The sequence below is a fragment of the Pholis gunnellus genome (assembly GCF_910591455.1).
Source record: "Pholis gunnellus genome assembly, chromosome: 22".
Lineage (NCBI taxonomy): Eukaryota > Metazoa > Chordata > Actinopteri > Perciformes > Pholidae > Pholis > Pholis gunnellus.
In genome coordinates this window covers 5,262,584-5,282,026 of record NC_136549.1, presented here as the reverse complement: position 1 = coordinate 5,282,026, position 19,443 = coordinate 5,262,584, and the positions used below count along the sequence as shown (strand labels likewise).

Sequence of the window (19,443 nt, the reverse complement as noted above, 5' to 3'; positions counted from 1 at the left end):
GATCCACCCTCCCGTATCACTTCTGGTTGCAAAAACCAAGATGGCGACAGCCAAAATGTCAGACTAGAAGATTCAAAACGGCAGTCCACAGACCAATGGGTGAGATCACAGTGAAAACGTCCACTTCTTGTATACAGTCTATGCTCTCTATAGGGCCGTTCGTATTTTTGCGATGGCAGCCGTAGTTCTACAACACGTTTGGCACACAAGAGAAGTTTCAGATGGTTGGCTGCAACCTCTGCTAGATGCCCACAAATCTATACCTTTAAAAGGGTTGGATGAACAATGCCAATTAATTGGTGACATTTATATATATTGTATACATATATTGCTTACTTATTGTACAGTTGGCTATCTGTGTGGCTATGTAATTTCTATTTTATTGTGTAGATGTTTGTTTTATTGCAGTGTGGTTGGGTGTATGCTTGTGTATGCTACTGCATTCTTCTTCTTCTTATATTATATTATTTATTATAATTTATTTTGTTTATGCTACCTATGTCCTCATGTTTATGCCCCTGTGTTGATATGTTGTCTTTAAATGTAAAGACTTTGAGTTTACGTGTAATGAAATCTGCTATATGAATAAAACTGCCATTGCACCACTTCACTGAATCCTCTAGAGGGCGGTGTGTGACTTCAGGGCTCAACTGATTGGTTCCCTTTCAGTCCACGGACTCTACTTGTTTCACTGAGTAATGTTGTTGAAGGATTCTTGTTTAGGGTTATATGATTTCACATTACGTAATCAAAACGTCGAACCACTGGTCACACACACTAGAACACTTCATAGCATGTTGTATGATCAAAGTAATTTTTTATATTCTATTTATGTCCATTTTATTCAGCAACCATGTCATTCTAATACTATTTATTTATGGTACACATCATTTCCCTGTAACCCCCATTCAATTCCCGTGTAGAGACAGGTTTGCTGCAAAAACTACCGGATACGTGCACACGCACACACCCACGCCCCTGTGAAAACTTTACTCACCATTGATTGGCCCCTACAGGGCCAGAGAGGGTGGGGTGAAGCCGTGATGAATTAGCATACCTATCCAGGCTGATAAATGTGGCCGCAGCCTCACCTGATGCCTAACGCAGCACCAAACACGCGGAGGAGGAGAGGGACTGCGGGTCTGGTGTGCGTGGCACGAGAGTGCAAGTAAAATTCTGATCTGGGTAAAAACAAGGTCACTCACCTCACAGAAGCCACGCACAGGTCCTGTCACCGTCCGCGGTCTGTGCGTAAAAGCGCACAGCCAAAGCAGAACTTTACGCGCTCCCAGGAGACGTCCTCCCTCTCGCTCCTCCGACCGGTGGTGGTGTGAGACCCTCCGGTTGGTGACTTTCACACCCGGTTCTGCTGAGTTGTGGCCAGTCCGATCCAGAGCCCCGGGTCATCCATGAGGCTAGAGGCCACAGCAAGGATGGATGTGTTCAGGAAGCTATGGACGGCGCGGAAGCTGATCCTCGTGGTGTTCATCCCGCTGTCCCTGCTTCCCTTGCCGCTCATCCACCCCACCAGCGTGAGTACAGGAAATGGAATATTGTTATTTTTTAAATTATCAACAGAAAAGACATTTAAAAATCTGCCAGAAAGTCATGGTTTTCAAAAAAAGAGCACATTGCAATTGGATGGTAGAACTTAAAAGAGATTAGGCTATTAATAAAATACATCAAATCAAACTAGATAATACTACTGCACTGTAGGACCAGTATTGATTTTGATTTGTATTTCAACACATAAGAAAGTAATTTAGTTAGACATTATTAAATATATTGTCAGACCACATAAATACCTAGAAAACACCCGATGCAGCAGTAAACAAAACATCCAGCTGATGTGTTGATGTCCCTCCTGGTTGCTGCTTGGCTTCACTGTCTTGATGGGATTTCGTGGTGTGTGTGTGTGTGTGTGTGTGTGTGTGTGAGAGAGAGAGAGAGGGAGAGGGAGAGAGACTAGAGACAGAGAATTAATCAAAAGGCACACTGTCCACTGTGTTGATGAATGCTTGTCTCGAGCTTTCCCGATCATCAGCTGAGCGTGTGTGGAGGAGAGATGTCACGACATGTTGATGAGATGGAGATGCTGCTAAAGAGGGAGAGAAAAGAGAGAAGGAGTGAACCACTTGATGCTCCTTTGGGCTCAAGCTCAATAGGATTGTTTGACAGCCACTGAGAAGTTCTCATTCTGCCTCTTAGCTCGTGTTTGTCTTTCATAAAATGTGTCAGACAAGTGAGAGTGCGCAGGACGCTCTGTCTTAACCTCATGGCCTCTTTTCTTTTTCTGTTTGTTGCGTCTTAATATCAGACTTACAGATTTACATTTGCATCAAAAATCTTTTAAGTGGGCCCATAGGCCGTGAACAGAAACCAATATTTTGCATGGTCTGCCTGTTTTAACTTATTTACAGATGTACACATAACATCCAATTTTAAGTGGGCCTTTAGGCCATGCGCTGTATTTCAGTTTAGAAGTGTTGAATGGATTTAAATCAAATTTAAGAGCAGCAGATATAGAAAAACTTTTTGTAATATGTAGGCACACCAATAAATTACTTTTAATGTCAAATGTTAAACTGTGTAGTAGTGTTGCGTAGTTATTTTGGTAGAAAATGTATTTTCTATGGCACTTTGCTGGTCTAAACACTGATTGTTCTGCAGTGTAACTGGTTGAAAACAACACATTTACTATTGTTAGGTCTGCAACTCCTTATATTTTTCTTTATGTGGCCCGCAATTGAAAAAGTTTGGCCACCCCTGGTCCTAACGGTCCACATTAGCCCCAGTTTGTGCCTTTCATATACCACTATTTTGCAGTTACAGTCACAGTGCTGAGCGTCAGTTTCTCTGCCAACATTTCTTTTCTCAAAATTATCTCAATCTTCGACAATCTGGAAGACTAAACTATTTTTTCTGTTATTATCAGCTATATTTCCTTCTTTTTGTTATTTTATACTTTCATACAAAATTGGACGTTAATGATTTTTCTGGTGCTTTAAAAAAAGAACATTTCCAGCTCCCACTTGAGAAAGTGCTAAATATCATTATATTTTATTTTTCAGAGAAACTAATGTTTTTTGCTGCGACTCACTTTAATGATTATTCAGAGAGGCATCAAACTTGGGGCCAGGTCCAAATCTGTGTCAAACATCAAAAATCCTTTTCATATAAATCATATAATATGATTTTGTCTGGTGATTAAGCTGCAATAAATGAAACTATGAAGTCGCACATAACATGCAAAACGGGATAGAAATGTAAAGGTATTTAAAATAAACAAGTGGGTTTGTTTGTAGCTAACAGTCTTGTAAATAATCATGCATTCACATGCTCATTACCATATCGTTAATATTAACTTTCAGTTGTGTTTTTTCAACACTCGCTGAATATGGCCGTTGCTAAAGAACCACCATCTCAAACAATAACTGCACGAGTTGTGACTGTGTCTATGTATTATAAATGGGCTCTTCTGTGTCACAGGTGTATGTGTTTCTTGTAACGTCATTAATATTCAAAAGGAACCGTTACTCGCTCACATGTTGTCCGTCAGCCAATCAGCTCTGTGGCCCGGGAGCCTTGTTGTTATGTAGGGACTGGTGGATGTTTGGCACGAGTCGGTGGCGCAGGATGGGGGCCAGCAGAGAACAAAAACTTCACTACAAAGAAAAAGAAAGAAACAATCCGAGCAATTAAGTTGTATAATCACTTACCAGCACGCTGGATTTCGGCCCCACGTGGCTTACTTACGACACCAGGGACCCCAGACTGTGTCAAGAATGTGACAGGGGTTTGAAGAGTGTGTGAGTGTGTGTGTGTGTGTGTGTTTGGAGTAGTACTGTGTCCAGCTGCAGAAAGACAGAACATCTGTTGGATGCAGTCAGGCCAGGTCAGACGGAGAGTGCAATCGCAAGAAGTAAAAAGCTAACGTTGTGGCCTACTTAACTTCTACTTTGTGTTTATTGCTAATAAGCCAATGATAGTATGCTAACGCGCTAAACTAAAATGTTGAACATGGTAAAAAATGATGCCTGCTAAACATCAGCATGCTAGCATTGCCATTGGGAGCTTGTTAGCATGCTGACGTTAGCATTTAGCTCAAAGCATCCCTGTGCGGACGTAAAGCCTCACAGAACTGATGTTATAGGTGGCATGCTCTATGTATGTGTTCACTTTTATTTGTGGTGTTTGTTTAATCTGCATATGGGTATACAACAGAATGTGTGTGTGTGTGTGCGTGTGGGTGTTAATGTTATCTGTCAGTTTAAAAGCCCATTCAGACCTCTGCTGATTGGTTTAGTGAATAGAGGTTTCAGCTGTGACCTAATCTGCCTATCAGGAGTCCTTCAGTCACTGTGTGTGTGTGTTTTGTCTTCTAAATACCAATCCATGTCCACAGATAAAGAGGATTGATGAGACAATCAATGGTCTTCTGTTACATTTGAGACAGAAATTGGCCTGTCAGCGGTAAAACTGTCAGAGTTTGAGCAAAACGTCCATCTCATCTGAAGTTTTTAGGTCATAGAGCTATGCTGGACATAAAAATCATTAAACCCACATGTGAAACTCTTTGGTTGGTTAATTCTGGCAAATATCTGCCAGCCAGAGATACTATGATGCCTATTTAAATTTGGAAAGCTAAATTAGGGACTTAAACCTCTTCCCCTATACAGCCTGCTGTGACACACACAAACATGTGAGGCACTCCAGCATCACATTCTTACATTCTCAGAAAATAGAGTAAACATTTGCTTACATTGTTCTTTTTTTTTTTAAAGTTTCATGCTTGTCACAGCAGTCTGACCTCAAAGCAAACACGGGCTCTCTTCCATTAGCATGTATTGACTGAGGTTGCATCAGCGATGGATGTTTGAGGCTCTGATTGAAGCTGCAGTCCTTGTGTGGCAACTATCTTCTGATAAACAGAGACCAATAGTCAATGATCAGTGACTGCTGAATCAGACATCACCCTCTGAGTTTATTATGTCGTCCATGTTTGTCTCTCTTTATCTGTCCATTTGTTTTTAGTTCCCTTGTCCCCTCTCTTTTCCTCTTTTCTCTGACAGATTAACAGTTTAAAACCTAGCTTTGCTTTAATCCTGTTACCAGGCGACCTCATGTTTTTTTAATGTATAGTTGTGGTAGAGACATGCTGATTACAACAACAGTTAACCAAATGAAGAATACACCGGGTTTTTTTGTCGTCAATTCTTTTTTTATTTATTTTTTTACCACATTCTCTCTTTGTGAAGTTTGTATGTGTTCTGGGAGGATTCGTGTTGTTACATTTTCTTTGGCAAGGCCCTATTTGGTTATGAACCCTAACAACTTGTTCTGTTCTCAGCCTAATCCAGCAGTGGTGCCTGGAAATGCCTCTTTCCTCTTGCCAAGTTAATCCACAGTGAATCAGCAGCACTCATTGTTGTGTTGGAGTTACAACCTGTGCAATGAAAGCCAAACCAATACCAAGCCACAGCTGCTAGAAACAACGTTGGTGATCCCAAAGACTGCATATAATAGTGGACGTAGTCACCGTGATGTCCCCCATTAGTTTTTGGACTGTCGTTTTGAAGCCTCGAGTTCAGACTTTTGGTCGTCACCATCTTGGTTTTGGGCTTCTTGGCTTTTTACAACCAGAAGTGACACGTGAGGGTGCAGCTAAGTACAACCGAACGCTGCATTTTTTAGTCGTCCAAAATGTTAAGTTTAATTTTCATGAACTGAAAACACTCACTGCTAAAGTTGTAATAGGAAAACAGGGAAAACTTCCAGACCGGACAACGTCGTGGTAGCGACCTGTCAATCCCAAGGTAGCCACGCCCTAAACATACTCTGCTTCATGGTCTATTTGACTCTCAATGGACCATAATTTACTAAATGAACATCATGCTGTATTGAAGAAGACTTCAAACTAGAGATTGAGACCATAAACTCATGTTTACAATGTTTACTGAGGTAATAAATCAAGTGAGAAGTAGAGTCATTTTCTCATAGACTTTTATACAATCTGACTTCTTTTTGCAACCAAAGGAGTCGCCCCCTGATGAACATTAGTAAGGATGCAAGTTTAAAGCACTTCTGTATTTAACTTCACTTTTCCGACGGGATCTAGAGCCAGTGTTTAGTTTGACCGCTCTACTTGCAAAAGTAATAACATTCCCATCAGCCTCAGCTCTACTTTGCCTTTATTGAAATATTAGCACGCTAACATGCTGAATGAAGTTGTTGAACAAAGTGAACATAATACCTGTTTAACATCAGCACGTTACTAATTATTTTCATGCTGCAAGTTCGTATTTAGCTCAAAGCTCCGCTGTGCTTGAGTACAGGAAAGTTGTAGTTTTTGTACCTTTTTTTCATTCATCAAATCAATACCAACAAAAACGTTCCATGGACATTTTATAACTTAAAACTAGATTGTATTCAAACTGGACACAACAGAGCTGCAGAAATCATTTTTAAAATGGGTGCTATGCAACACACTTGGCAGTGATTTCTGTAAAGTCCATGGTTTTTTTATGCCTGTGAGGTCTGAACAGGTCTGGCCATGCCTCCTCCTGAAGCCCTGCGGCTAATTCTCCGCCCTCTGGGTTTATTAATTTGAGATTAACTGACCTGTTGCTGGCAAGATGTTACGGTGAATGTTCCCCTTACGTAAAAGTAATACAAGCTCACACAGCATGTGGCAGAAGTGGAAAGTGCGTATGTTTAACAAAAGTGGGTATAGCAGGTCAACAGATAAATCATTCTATCCAAATAATCTTTTTCAAAACATGTGCAGTGTCCTTTTGTACAAATATCTTTTCTGCAATTGAAGTTATACTGTAAGGACCCATCCTTGAATTTGGGGTATAAGCTTGTCCTCCGAGTGGTGTAAAAGGTTAAATGAAAGTCTCGGTAATCTTCACAAGGTCTTAATAAACGTCACGAGATTCCTCTTTAGTTTTTAAGGTTGGGGAGCCTGTCACTAAGCCTGCTGCTGTTGCAACAGAGCAGTACGAGAGGCTGGTATGTCGATATTATATCACCATTACCAGATTAATGCAACATCAATGTGTGTGTGTGCATGTTTGTGTGTGTGTGTGTGTGTGAGAGAAAGGCGCAAGTGAGTGTGTGTGTGCCTAGCCCATTTGGAATATATACCACACACTACACACACTCACACACACACACACACACACACACACATCATGCCAATCACAAAACTCTATTGCTACCACTCAGATATCTGTCCGATAAATATGAAGCTAGCCAGAAGATCGTTCATTTTGTTTGGCATAAAGACAGGAAGCAGGGGTAAATAGCTTGCCTGGCTGTATTTAGGTAACTTAATCTGCTTACAACCCTAAGTAAAACCACAACATGTAATTCTTTCACTTTGTTTTTTGTACGAATTAACAAATGGGATGATTTTTTGCAACCTTTGGACAGAGGCAGGCTAGCCGCTCAAGCCCCTGCTTCCACACATTACGATGCTAAGCTGACCGTATCCTGGCTGTAGGCTTCTCTTGTTTCTCAAAGTTGCCAAACATTTCTAAATGTGTCTGTTTTAATGTTAAGTATAACAAAAGAAGTGTCTTATCCGGTGGGTGATGAAACATTATGTGTTCCTCTCTTTGTGTGTCCTCACTTACAGGAGGCATGCTGTGCGTACGTGCTGATGGTGACCGCGGTCTACTGGGTGTCTGAGGCCGTTCCCCTGGGCGCTGCTGCTCTGGTACCCGCCTTCCTCTATCCGCTCTTTGGGGTACTCAAGTCCAGCGAGGTGAGTCTCTATGTATTGTTAGCCGTCTGTCTGTTATATAGTTTTAGTGCCAACATTTTCTCAGAGGCTGAAATGCAAAAAAAAAAACCTTAGAATTGGTGAGGACAAAAGGGGTCAAGGGCTAAAAAGAGGCTAAAAAGCCACACGAGGCCGCTGAGTGGGGTGATTATTTTTCTGTTGGTTTTGTCACTTCAATCTTTGACAGCAAGCTAACGATGTGAGTGCGCTCTCCTTTCCAATAGACACATTAGGCTGGCGCTGATAGCGTTATCTCATCACAATGACTACAGTCACATTGATTGTAATTTGCTGAAATCAGTGTGATTAGAAATTGCCTTGTAAACAAAGAATTCAGATTGCTTCAACACAAATAATGATAACATAATGCTGGAGCAGAGTCATGGTAACAATGAACTCCATTGACCTTAATCTGGATTAGCCTATGCTGAAATGTACTCCGCTTACAGCTACAGTTCCATTGATACTTCTGTTTACATGTGGCAGAGCAGAGCTCATTTGATAACTGAGGATATCCATTCCCCACATGCTATTTGTAACAACGTCTCTGTCGTTCTGTAAGGGATGTGAAACATACATCTTTTGGTTTGAGAAGATTAAACGGATGAAGGGGAAACAAGGGCTCTGTTGCAACGTGTCAACCTTTGTCTCTCTCAAGGGGGAAAAGTGAGAGAAACACTTATTAGAGCTAAACCATGTAGGGCCTGACAGCAACTTGGGGAAGCAGCGGTGCAGAGGGGTATCCGGTTGTGACGACGTGTTACTGTGCTGGTAGTAAGAGTCAGCTGATCAGATTACTGTATATGTAGATGTGCAGTAAATCCAGATCGGGAAGGAAATGTGTGAAAGGCCTTTAAGTGCGCTGAACCAAGTGTGTTTGAAGAACTCAGATCCATCTGCATGTGTCCATATATAATATGTTACTTATTGTATTACGTCATCATCTCCGAATACATGCATTCAAACATGCCAATCAAACACTCTATCAGCCATCATCCCCACAGCCAAGTCTGCATCCTGGCAAGATTTGATTGGACAGCCGACGACGTTCTAGTAACACAAGACTCCTCGCCATTAAACACACCTCCCTCTTCTTCACCTTTCTTATCAGCCATTACATAAACAGGGAGCTGGGCGCCTCATATGACCAAATTGCATTGACAAACAAGCCGCTTGTTAATGCAGCTCTAAGCCTCTCTAAGCCCCAGTCTTCCCCCAACGCCCAAGTACTGGCAGAACACCTGTATAACACAATACTACTTATAGTGCATGCAACTAACTTGACTTGAATGATTAACAGTTTTTTGTATCTGTTTTAATGCTGGTAATTCACAGTAGAAATGTTATCTTGATCTGCTGCCACTCTTTGCACGTGTTCACTCACTGTGAACGTGGAATGGAACGGCGTCGGTACAAATTTAGGCCCATATTTAATCTGGTTAAAGTTTTCCACGTGACACTTTCTAAAGAAGCAAGTTTCTCTTGAAGTCGAGCTGAAAAATGCCTTGTTAGCCCTTTTAGATCACATCCCCGGTCTTATTGTGCACCTATTTGACAATATATGCAAAACATTTAAAAAAAGATTTTTTATTTTTTCTTTGTATTTTATATCAAAATCCAGTTGCCTTTTCTTCCCATAAAACAAAATATGGAGTTATTTTACGTAAGCTAGAATCGACTAATTTCAACCAATAATGTGACATCCATCCATCAAGCAATCTGCAACTTTTAGCTTCAAGGGAGGTTCTGTATCGTGCTACAAGCTAATAGCCCACTTTTTACCGGTCCAATCAAATGTGAAGGATTTGATTCAAATCTCCCCGTTAGCTGTACACCGCTCAAATATTCCGTTTCACGGGGGAATACTCGCAGTACATAAACTAAAGATATTCTAACATCTGCTTCAATCTAGAAAGTGGCTCTTTCAGGTGATTTTACAATGCTAAGAGTTATTATGGTGAAGGGAGGAGGAGAGTTGAAAGCATGTCCCTGCATCCTGTGTAGTTCCTGTCCTGTGCTGCTCCTTACGCGGTGAAATGGCCGAGAAAGAGAGTGCGACGGAGCGATGTGTAAAAATGCCCAGCAGGAGGAAGTACAGCGGGTTTTAGGTGAGAGGTGAGGAGACGCGGTCTTATGCAACACTGCGAGGCCGAGAACCCCGCGGGTGGGAAGTGGGGCAGATTAAAAAGAACAAGTGGGAAACTGTAAGTGTTGATCCAAAAGAAGGAGGGGGGAGTGCCTTCAGGAGGGAAAAGCAAAAAGGCCCCCCGTCTACTTTATCTTCCTGAATTTGAATTCACACAAACTTTTATTTTGAAATGTCTCCTCTGTGTGTACGTTTAGGTGGCAGCGGAGTACTGTAAAGACACCACTCTGCTGCTGATGGGAGTCATCTGCCTGGCCGCCTCTATCGAGAAGTGGAACCTGCACAAACGCATCGCTCTGCGCATGGTGATGATTGCAGGGGCCAAGCCTGGCATGTGAGCAGCACACATCCACACACTCGCTATACACACTCAGTACTGTTGAGTGAGGACTCACACTGGTCGTCCTGCACGAACGTAAAAACACACACCCGCAGACAAAGACACGCACATCATTCACTGTCCCGCTGTGTCCCCCCCAGGTTGGTGCTGGGCTTCATGTGCTGCACAGTGTTTCTGTCCATGTGGCTCAGCAACACGTCCACCACGGCCATGGTGATGCCCATCGCCGAGGCTGTCCTGCAGCAGCTGATCTGCACCGGCCTGGCCGACGGCCACGCCGACTCCGAAACCGTTGAGGCCCCCGAGGACGACAGCGGTACGTCTGGCGCCGTCACCACAGGGGGAGGTCACTGAACTATAAAAGCTTCTTTGAAAAAAAATTTAAATACTCTTACATCTTACACTAACGCAAGACTGGTTAAGCAAAGTAAAGCAAACTCAAAAAGTGTGTTAAGAAAACAGATGGATCCAACCATAGCGGAACAGGTCATCTTGATTATAGTTCAGCGTGTTCCACAAACGGTTCAGGATTGTGATGAATGTTGTTGTCTGCAGCTGTTTCAGACAAAGAAGAGAACTTCAACAAAAACCAGCTGGAGCTGCTCTATCGCAACGACAGGTACGTGTGTGTGTGTGTGTGTGTGTGTGTGTGTGTGAGAGAGAGAAATATTATTTCTCCACAATTTTCCTTGCTTTCTTCTCAATTGCAATTGCCAGTGATTTCCAGTATGCATCGCAGTCCAACTTCAACTTTTAAAGTAAATTTCACCGTCTCAGATATCTTTCTTGTGTTTTGTTTTATGACTAACATTTGTTCACAGCTCTGCAGCAATAGGGTGCTGCAGGAATGAGTCCTAAAACTCGGAAATGATGAGATGTTTTAAAAAAGGCGATCGCTAACAACTGGCTAAATGAAACCACAAAAACTTCATCACGCCAAAACGAGTCTGCTTTAAGCTTAGTGAAGTCATGTGACCAAGGTGTGGTTTGTTTATAGGCTGACGATTCACGCTTCAAAAATCTAAAAAAGTTTGTTAATTTTTAAAGATTATCTTGCTGAAGAAAAAGTGTCAGCATCATTAACGTTTTGCCATATGAGATTATTTTCTGCATTGATACCAAATCCAAAAATACTATTGGCTTTTTTGTGGAGGGAACCAGCGCGATGCTAACCTCCAGGCTCGGCCTACAAAAGCCGTCGTCCCTGCAGCGCTCTTCAGCGTCTCCTGCGTTCGATAACTGACATCTTTAGTCATTGTGAAGTCTTCATGCCCTCTTCCCTTGTCCCTCCGGCAGCGACTGCACTAAACAGGAGCTCTCCACAGGCGACGAGGAGGCGAATGGTTTGGGTCTCATCAGGCAGACCAACGGACACCTGCCACAGGTGAGGAACACACGCAGGCAGACACACTCACACGGGACAATTAATGCCAGCAACATTATTTTTTTTTTTCATTCACAAACATCCCCCTCGCTCCCTCTCAGGTTGCGATCGAAATCCCGAACGTGAAGCGTGTGAGGACCAGGAGGGACTCCCAGTATCCCACCAAGAGGGACCACATGATCTGTAAATGCCTGTCGCTCAGCATCACCTACGCCGCGACGATCGGCGGCCTCATCACCATCACCGGCACGTCGACCAACCTAATCTTCGCCGAGCAGTTTAACACGTAGGTACACACACACACACACACACACACACACACACACACTCAGTTAAAAGCCTTCTGGGTTGACAAGCATCTACCATCCGCTGAAGGTGAGAATAGATATTATAAGCAGCTTTAAAAACTGGTATCAGACAGGTGTTTTGGTCGGGTATTAGCTCCAGCAGACACCATCTCAACTCAAGCTTATTTACAGCTTGTTTGAGTTCTTGGCTGCCGTACCGGTCAGACCGAGACAGTTCATGTCTGAGGGGCTCGCAGGGTCTGAGATCAAACTAATCAGCCCCTATGGTCCTAACAGAGCCGATTTCCTCCAGCCGCGGCACTAAGCCCGGCAGAATGGCCTCCTTCATGTCGCAGCTTGTTGGACAAAGGTCAGGTTTTGATTCCGTATGTGTGTGTGTGTGTGTGTGAGCAGTAGTACACGTAATCCTAGGAGTGATGGTACAAGGAACAGCAATCAATCCAAGCAACAGATTTGTAAAAGACCTCCCTACATATTACCTTTAACTTTGAACTTTGAGTTAACTTTAGTCAAATAAAGTGAGATTGTGCTTTCGATTCTTGAGTTAAAAAATAGCCTGAGGTCAACTTCTATAAGTGAGAGAGGCCCCCGGTGAACGAGGTCGGTGTTTGTGAGTGTCCAGGTCAGTCAGTCCAAGTCCCTGTCTGCAACCAGCCCACGCTAGTACGACAAAGTCAATCGATGACATTCTTGCATGCTCGGCAAATCTCCTCTTTTGAATATTTACCGTGTATGCAATGATCATCAGTTGTAGCTTCTAGCTTTTATCAGTTGCTGCTTCTTCTAGGCCGAAGTTCTTCCTGAATTTGTACTTAAAACAAGTGCTACATTCACTGATTGTGTAGCTTTACTGTCAGCCCCAGGTTCTACTTTCAGAGTTTTATCCAATTTTCTGTCTTCCATTTCGTGGTCATAGGATTTTCTTATAAATTCTTACAAGGCTTACATTACGTTCTGCTTCTTACTCTTCCTCCGTGCAGTATTAGAAGACTTGCGCTGCATTCCAAATCGCATATTATTTCCTTTTTGCTTTGAGTATATACTGCAGACCCCCTTACAAAGTACATACTGTTGCATGCAGCATGTGTTCAATTGGGACATACTAAATTTTTCATAACATTGCACGTTGACCAGAAACCCTGCAGAAGATCTGCAAAGAGGCTAAAGAGCAGCTTATCTACAGTATATTGCTGTCAGGGTGGACAGTCAGCTGTGCTGCTGTGCAGATAAACAGACGGGAATGACAACAGCTGTCAGTCAAAGCAGAGACCAGAGGTCAAGGGGGGGGCGGTTGATGGGGGACAAATGGTTATTTTGGACTGGGATAAGCTCCCATTTTTATCAGTATGAGCACTGTCAATGGTCACAAGGTTCAGCCTCTAAAGAAACATCAATACATCACACACTTACATGTCAAAATCAGTGCAACAGATATTCAATGATGGACCTTGTCGTCAATGATTGGCGGCCCTTTGCTAATATTAGTGCTGCTGTTTCTCTAAATTAAAACCACATATCCCATCAGCCCTCTTCCTTTCTCCTGTTGCAAAGTTCATTTCTAGGACGACCGCCTGCACACGCGTCTAACTCTGCGTCCCTTTCTTTGTCATTTCAGTCGTTACCCGGACGCCAAGGTGATAAACTTCGGCACGTGGTTCATCTTCAGCTTCCCCATCGCCATCATCATGCTGGTCCTCACCTGGCTGTGGCTGCACTTCCTCTTCCTCGGCTGCAAGTGAGTGTGTGTGTGTGTGTGTCCTAGTGTGCTGTGTGCAATCATGCATCTTATCATTGAACTCACGATAATCCCTCTGTCTGTCCGCCGTTGGTGTCCTGTAGCTGCAGGTTAAATAAAAAAAAAACGAGTGGTTGATTCTGTTGTTGTTGTTGTGTGTGTGTGTGTGTTCAGCTTCAGGGAAACGTGCTCGTGGAGTAAGAAACGCAAAACCAGGAGAGAGATGCTGTCGGAGATGAGGATCCAGGAGGAGTACACCAAACTGGGACCCATCAGGTGGGTTTCTCTGACCTCGCTTTCCTGACTGGATGTCCCTGGAATATTTCAAGTTGTATTTATGGGAATTTAGTCAATTCCTGTCACTAACAAACAACATTACAGTCATTTAGCAGACGCTTTTATCCAAAGCGACTTACAATTCAGATTCATACACCGTAGGCGCAGCTACGGGAGCAGTTTTGGGGTTAAATGTCTTGCTGGAAGGAAAATAATTTCAAAGTGGTCTTAGCTACAAAAAAATATTTATTATTTTAATATAATTCATGGGAAAATCCATTAATTTATCTCTTGTATGCAATTACAAGCCCTAAATATCTCAACGAAACATTAGAAAAATGTTTTAAAAGCTTGTAATGTCCCAATGAACAACTTAAGACATTTGGCAGCGGCCTGTGTGTATGTGTGTGTCTTACTCACACACCCAGACGGGACGTTGTTGCTAAAACCACGTTATCACTCGTGTAATTGTTGCGGGTTTCTGTGTGTGTGACTTCCAGCTACCCAGAGGTGGTGACCGGTGTTTTCTTCATCCTGATGACTCTGCTGTGGTTCACCAGAGAGCCTGGTTTCGTGCCCGGCTGGACATCTCTGTTTGAGAAGTAAGATCCCATAATGCACCACAGTTAATGATCAGACACACACTGTCAGACACTAAATCGGCACCAAAAGAACACTTATCGTGCTAAACCATGACGATGGCGAGATAAATGCAAAGAGTTTGGAAGCTCTTCTTCTTCTGCATCTTTTATATCTGCGTTCCATCGGTTGGTGTTTTCTCCCTCAGGAAAGGCTACAGGACCGATGCAACAGTGTCTGTCCTTCTGGGCTTCCTGCTCTTCCTCATCCCTGCCAGGCGACCCTTCTCCTCCTCCAGCTGTAGGAACACAGGTCAGGACCACGCACCCGTCCAGCTGGCAGTTTTTGATACGGCTGCTCTACATTTAGTTAGTCTCCAAAAAAGGGAGGGGAAAACTCAATATTGATGTATATTTTCAGCTTTGAGTAGTTTTGCCTCAGACATAAAAAGATATTTAGAAATCTTTGTCGAGCTCAATTCATGAGTCAGCCGCAACCATCAGGGTTTGCGACAAAGTTATACAATCATACATAGTGTCCATGGCCTGCTCCAAACAGCTGTTGTTTCCAGCCTGTGGAGGCTGATTTTATGTTATGATGTTAAAAAGACAGAGAGGTAAACACAAAAACATGACGAAACCATAATCAACAATTTGACTTTGTTATCCAACAGGACATCTGACCTGTATTTACTGCTTCAGGAGATGTAGTAACACTTTATTTATTGGGTCCTTCTTTTTTAAAGTCCTCAGTCCATATTCCCTGAAAAAGAAAAATCTGTAATTGTATACAAATTGTATGGAAAATAGTTCTAAACTTTTACAATTGATAATAATATGAATTGCTATAGTTTGCAATAATTAATTATTGATGAATACATTTTAACTTGGGTTTATATGGAAATCCCTATTTTCCCTATGATCAGTACCAAATTACATATGAAATATCTGTAAAATAAAGCATTACTAAAAATGTCTTTATCATACATATTATATACTACAATGCAATGCAAAGAAACTCATCTCTAAATTACCAACCAAATACAAAACTGTGTTTTGTTTTAGGTAACAGAACAATAAAGAATATCCACGACAGAATGATTCATAGATATGACGCTTATTTAATACTCGTTTATTAGTTATATGAGCAACAGGTCACCCCGTTAGCATTCCAGCTGTATTGACATATTTTCTGTGGTTTTCAAACACTTGATGACAATTCAGAGTCCGACCCGCTGGCTCCCATGATCACCTGGAAGGACTTCCAGAGGCTGATGCCGTGGGAGATCGTCATCCTGGTGGGAGGAGGCTATGCACTGGCTGCTGGTTGCAAGGTACTACGCATGTGTTTGTGTGTGTCGTTGTATTGCAATACTGTTGAGGGTGAAGAGTGATTTTCTTATTTTGTTATCTCCGAGATTAGCATCAGGTCATCGCTTGAAGATGAGGAGTTCAGATGATCTGATTTTGTGATTTAAATGATGGACTTTAGGCCAAAGCAGTAGAGGTTTAGTGAGACGTGGTTGCAACCTTTGAGGATGCTCACACATGTTTCGTCTGTGTGTGTGTGTGTGTGTGTGTGTGTGTGTCTGTGCAGGTGTCAGGCCTGTCGGTGTGGATCGGCAGACAGCTGGAGCCCATGAGCGGTCTTCCTCCGTGGGCCGTCACCCTGCTGGCCTGCCTGCTGGTGTCGGCGGTCACCGAGTTCGCCTCCAACCCGGCAACTCTCACCGTCTTCCTGCCCATCCTGTCAGCACTGGTACGACACACGACCCCTCACGCACACTTACGCTCAATGCCTGGTCCTCCAGTACCCACCAACCAATAACTTACACAACGAAGAGGCATTTTCTTCTGAAGTAGCACACTGGCAAAAAACTAAAAATACGACTATTCATCTAGCGTTTGGGACTAAATTTAGCTTAGCTTAGCATAAAGGCTAAAAACAAAGGGAGAACAGCTAGCTGGCTCAATCCCAAAGTATCTAAAACCTTAAATGACTTTCTGGACTCCAAGAAATAATTTAGTTTTTACACTTTTGTTCCCATTAGGATTACATTTTGTTCAAAGATAAGCAAAGCAACTGCTGGCTTCAGCTTCATGTTGAACAGGCCGATATGACAGTGGTGTCAACCCTATTTGATATTTAATTAAAAAATGTCAAACTATTCCTTTAAAAGACACCCATGACCTGTCGTCTTCTTTACAAAGGGCTGTGTTGCAAAACTTACTCTGTCCACGCATATGTTTCCTCATAAGCGGCCATTTTGAACAAAGCATCACTTTGAAAACAGGGCCTATGAAAGTAGTTTGAATCCATTTACCTCCTGCTTCATCTTCCTTTGACATTCCTTCCATCTCTTCTTCTTCCTCTCTTCTCTTTACCCCCCCCCCCATTGTTCTTCTTCACCCACTTCCCTACTTCCAGTCAGAGACTCTGCGCATCAACCCGCTCCACACTTTGATCCCGTCCACCATGTGCGTGTCATTCGGGGTCATGCTTCCAGTGGGGAACCCCCCCAACGCTATCGTCTTCAGTTACGGCCACGTGAAGATCAGTGACATGGTACGACACACACACACACACACACACACACGCACACGCACACACACACACACACACACACACACACACACACACACACACACAGTCACATGCTGCTTCTGCACCTGCAACTTCAAAAGGCTCGAGAGCACATTGTGTCAAAGTTGTTTTGTGTAAACAGAGGGATGAAGAAATTTCATTCTTCACTCTTGCTCAACCTTATTCTGAGATTAATTTTTGCATAGTACTCCTCTTTTAACATGTTACCATCTGTTTTTTTTTCATTTCCTCTTCCTCTCCTCCAGGTGAAAGCAGGCTTCGGGGTGAACCTGATCGGCGTGGCGGTGGTGATGTTGGCCATCACCACGTGGGGGGTTCCCCTCTTCGACCTGAATGAGTTCCCGGCCTGGGCGGTGGCCAGGAACGTCACCGGGGGCTTATAACCACCACCGGGGTGGGGGATGAATCACCAGAAGACGGAGAGAGAGAGAGAGAAAGCGACAGGGGAGTGCTACTGTGTTGGTGTTTCTCAAAGTCCAGTCCTTTCGGATTAAACTGGACCTGAAGGAGGATGAAGAGAAGGAGGAGAAGAAGAGGAGAGCGGAGAACCATTACCTGTTGCCTAGATGTAATAATTAGAATGATAGTTTTATTGGCCACAAGGGGGCATCACGAGAAATGCAGAACTGTGTGGCGCTCTGACTCCAGCAAAAACTTTTTTTTACCTCCATCAACGAAGTTTGATGGAGATCCTGTTTTCACCGAATCACTGAAGAAGTTACTAAAAGCAACAAAAAATATATTTTTTTGGTGATCAGGAAACGGATATTTTGTTATTTGATTCATAATAGAAACAGAGCCACATCATGCCTTCCTCTGTGGATCAGTTTGATATTTAGATAGAAATAAACTACATGGCCGGCGTAAGTTAGCCTCCTTTTAGCTGGGTGCTTGCTGAACTTCTGCTGCACTCAAATGTACTGCAACACGTTGGGCTGGTGACAAGTTTGCTGAAAGAATTTGTGGCTTCTTGCTACGGCTGATACTGTACTGTATACACAGAGCTACTTGTCGTCAAGCCGTTCAGATGTACCCGGTATCTCATGTTATGATATGTGTTTTTAAAAGAGGTAGAAGCTTAGATGTTCTCAGAGGCTGCCTGCATTAATTACTCTGGAAATCTAGGCGTCTAAATATGTGCCTGATGTCTTTACCAAAGTTTCTGGAGCTGATTCTGTGCCCCAGCACACTGTCAACGCTGAACAAGCAACTCGCAGTACCCACTAGTGCCTTTTTTCCCATATTATTTCCTGTCATACCACACATGGCAGTGTTACTGCCTTGCTTTAATCTCAGAGCAGTGCAGGAGCTGGGTTCACTACCACCCTCCTTAAATGATGGAAAGCAGGAGTGTAAGTGCTTTTTACTGTGCAATTGATACCGAATTTTAAGAGTGTACTGTATTGTATTGTACTGTATTTAAGGTATAAAAGGTATAAAAAGTCCAGCATTTGTCGACCAATCAACCCACCGTGTTTTATGCTAATTCGATTTTTGAGTTTCCCTTCTCTTGAAGTTTGGAAGGAGACACTCCTGCCATTATTCTGTGTATTCAGCCAGGTGCTCTTGATTTAATTGTCATCTCCATAGTTACCTTTTTGCCTTCAGTCTTTCTTTTTTGGGGGGGGGGGGGGTCATACTGAATACATCGGAAATCTACATAATTGGCTATGAAGTCATAAAATCAGAGTATTTTGCTAGCTTGAGGTCACGAGGTTTATTAGCCAACATAATGATCTAACACATGAAATTGTGTGCTTGTCAGCAGGTAGAAAACGCCGATATTGAGAATCAATAGCCTCTGTTATTTATCACAAAGGCGTATGTGTTTTATGAGATGTGATACATCTCACTGTTAAGCAACAGGATGTTTGCTCTGAGGTCAAGGTGGGACTTTTCTCCTGGCATGTGAGGGCTAACAAGAAATGCACATTTGGGAGGCTGCAAAGGTGTCTCCAAGTTCTGAGTTGTTGATGAATGTAGCATCTAAAGGCCTCAGAGGAAAGTGAGAGAGAGGTAGCACAGGGTTGTATGGTACAAAGGTCTGTTCAATCAACTGTCAAATCACAATACGTTTTCTGATGTTGAAAAGGTTTGCACATAACATTCATTGTACTGTGCAAAAATATAAAAGATGTGCTTTGTATTTTTACACAAATTTTAATTGCAATTTGTTTTTTTTATATATCACTGCATTTAAAGTTTAGGTCCTAGTGTGGGCAGAATCAAAAGCCTACGCTTTTATTTTGTAATTTATTCAGTTCTACTGAAGGTTTGACGCA

At 42.7% G+C, this 19,443-nt stretch overlaps 1 protein-coding gene across 1 annotated transcript; it reads left to right on the top strand.

The window, feature by feature from the left end:
• Positions 1-1,409: 1,409 nt before the first annotated feature.
• slc13a4 (solute carrier family 13 member 4) lies at positions 1,410-17,544 on the top strand (the record flags this gene model as incomplete). The annotated part of the gene is made up of 15 exons (XM_079183964.1): positions 1,410-1,532; positions 7,643-7,771; positions 10,133-10,269; positions 10,416-10,591; positions 10,831-10,894; positions 11,572-11,659; positions 11,761-11,945; positions 13,583-13,702; positions 13,877-13,978; positions 14,479-14,580; positions 14,766-14,857; positions 15,742-15,890; positions 16,154-16,315; positions 16,985-17,122; positions 17,407-17,544. 15 exons carry the CDS (start codon positions 1,410-1,412, stop codon positions 17,542-17,544), a joined length of 1,905 nt encoding a protein of 634 aa, XP_079040090.1.
• Positions 17,545-19,443: the final 1,899 nt, after the last annotated feature.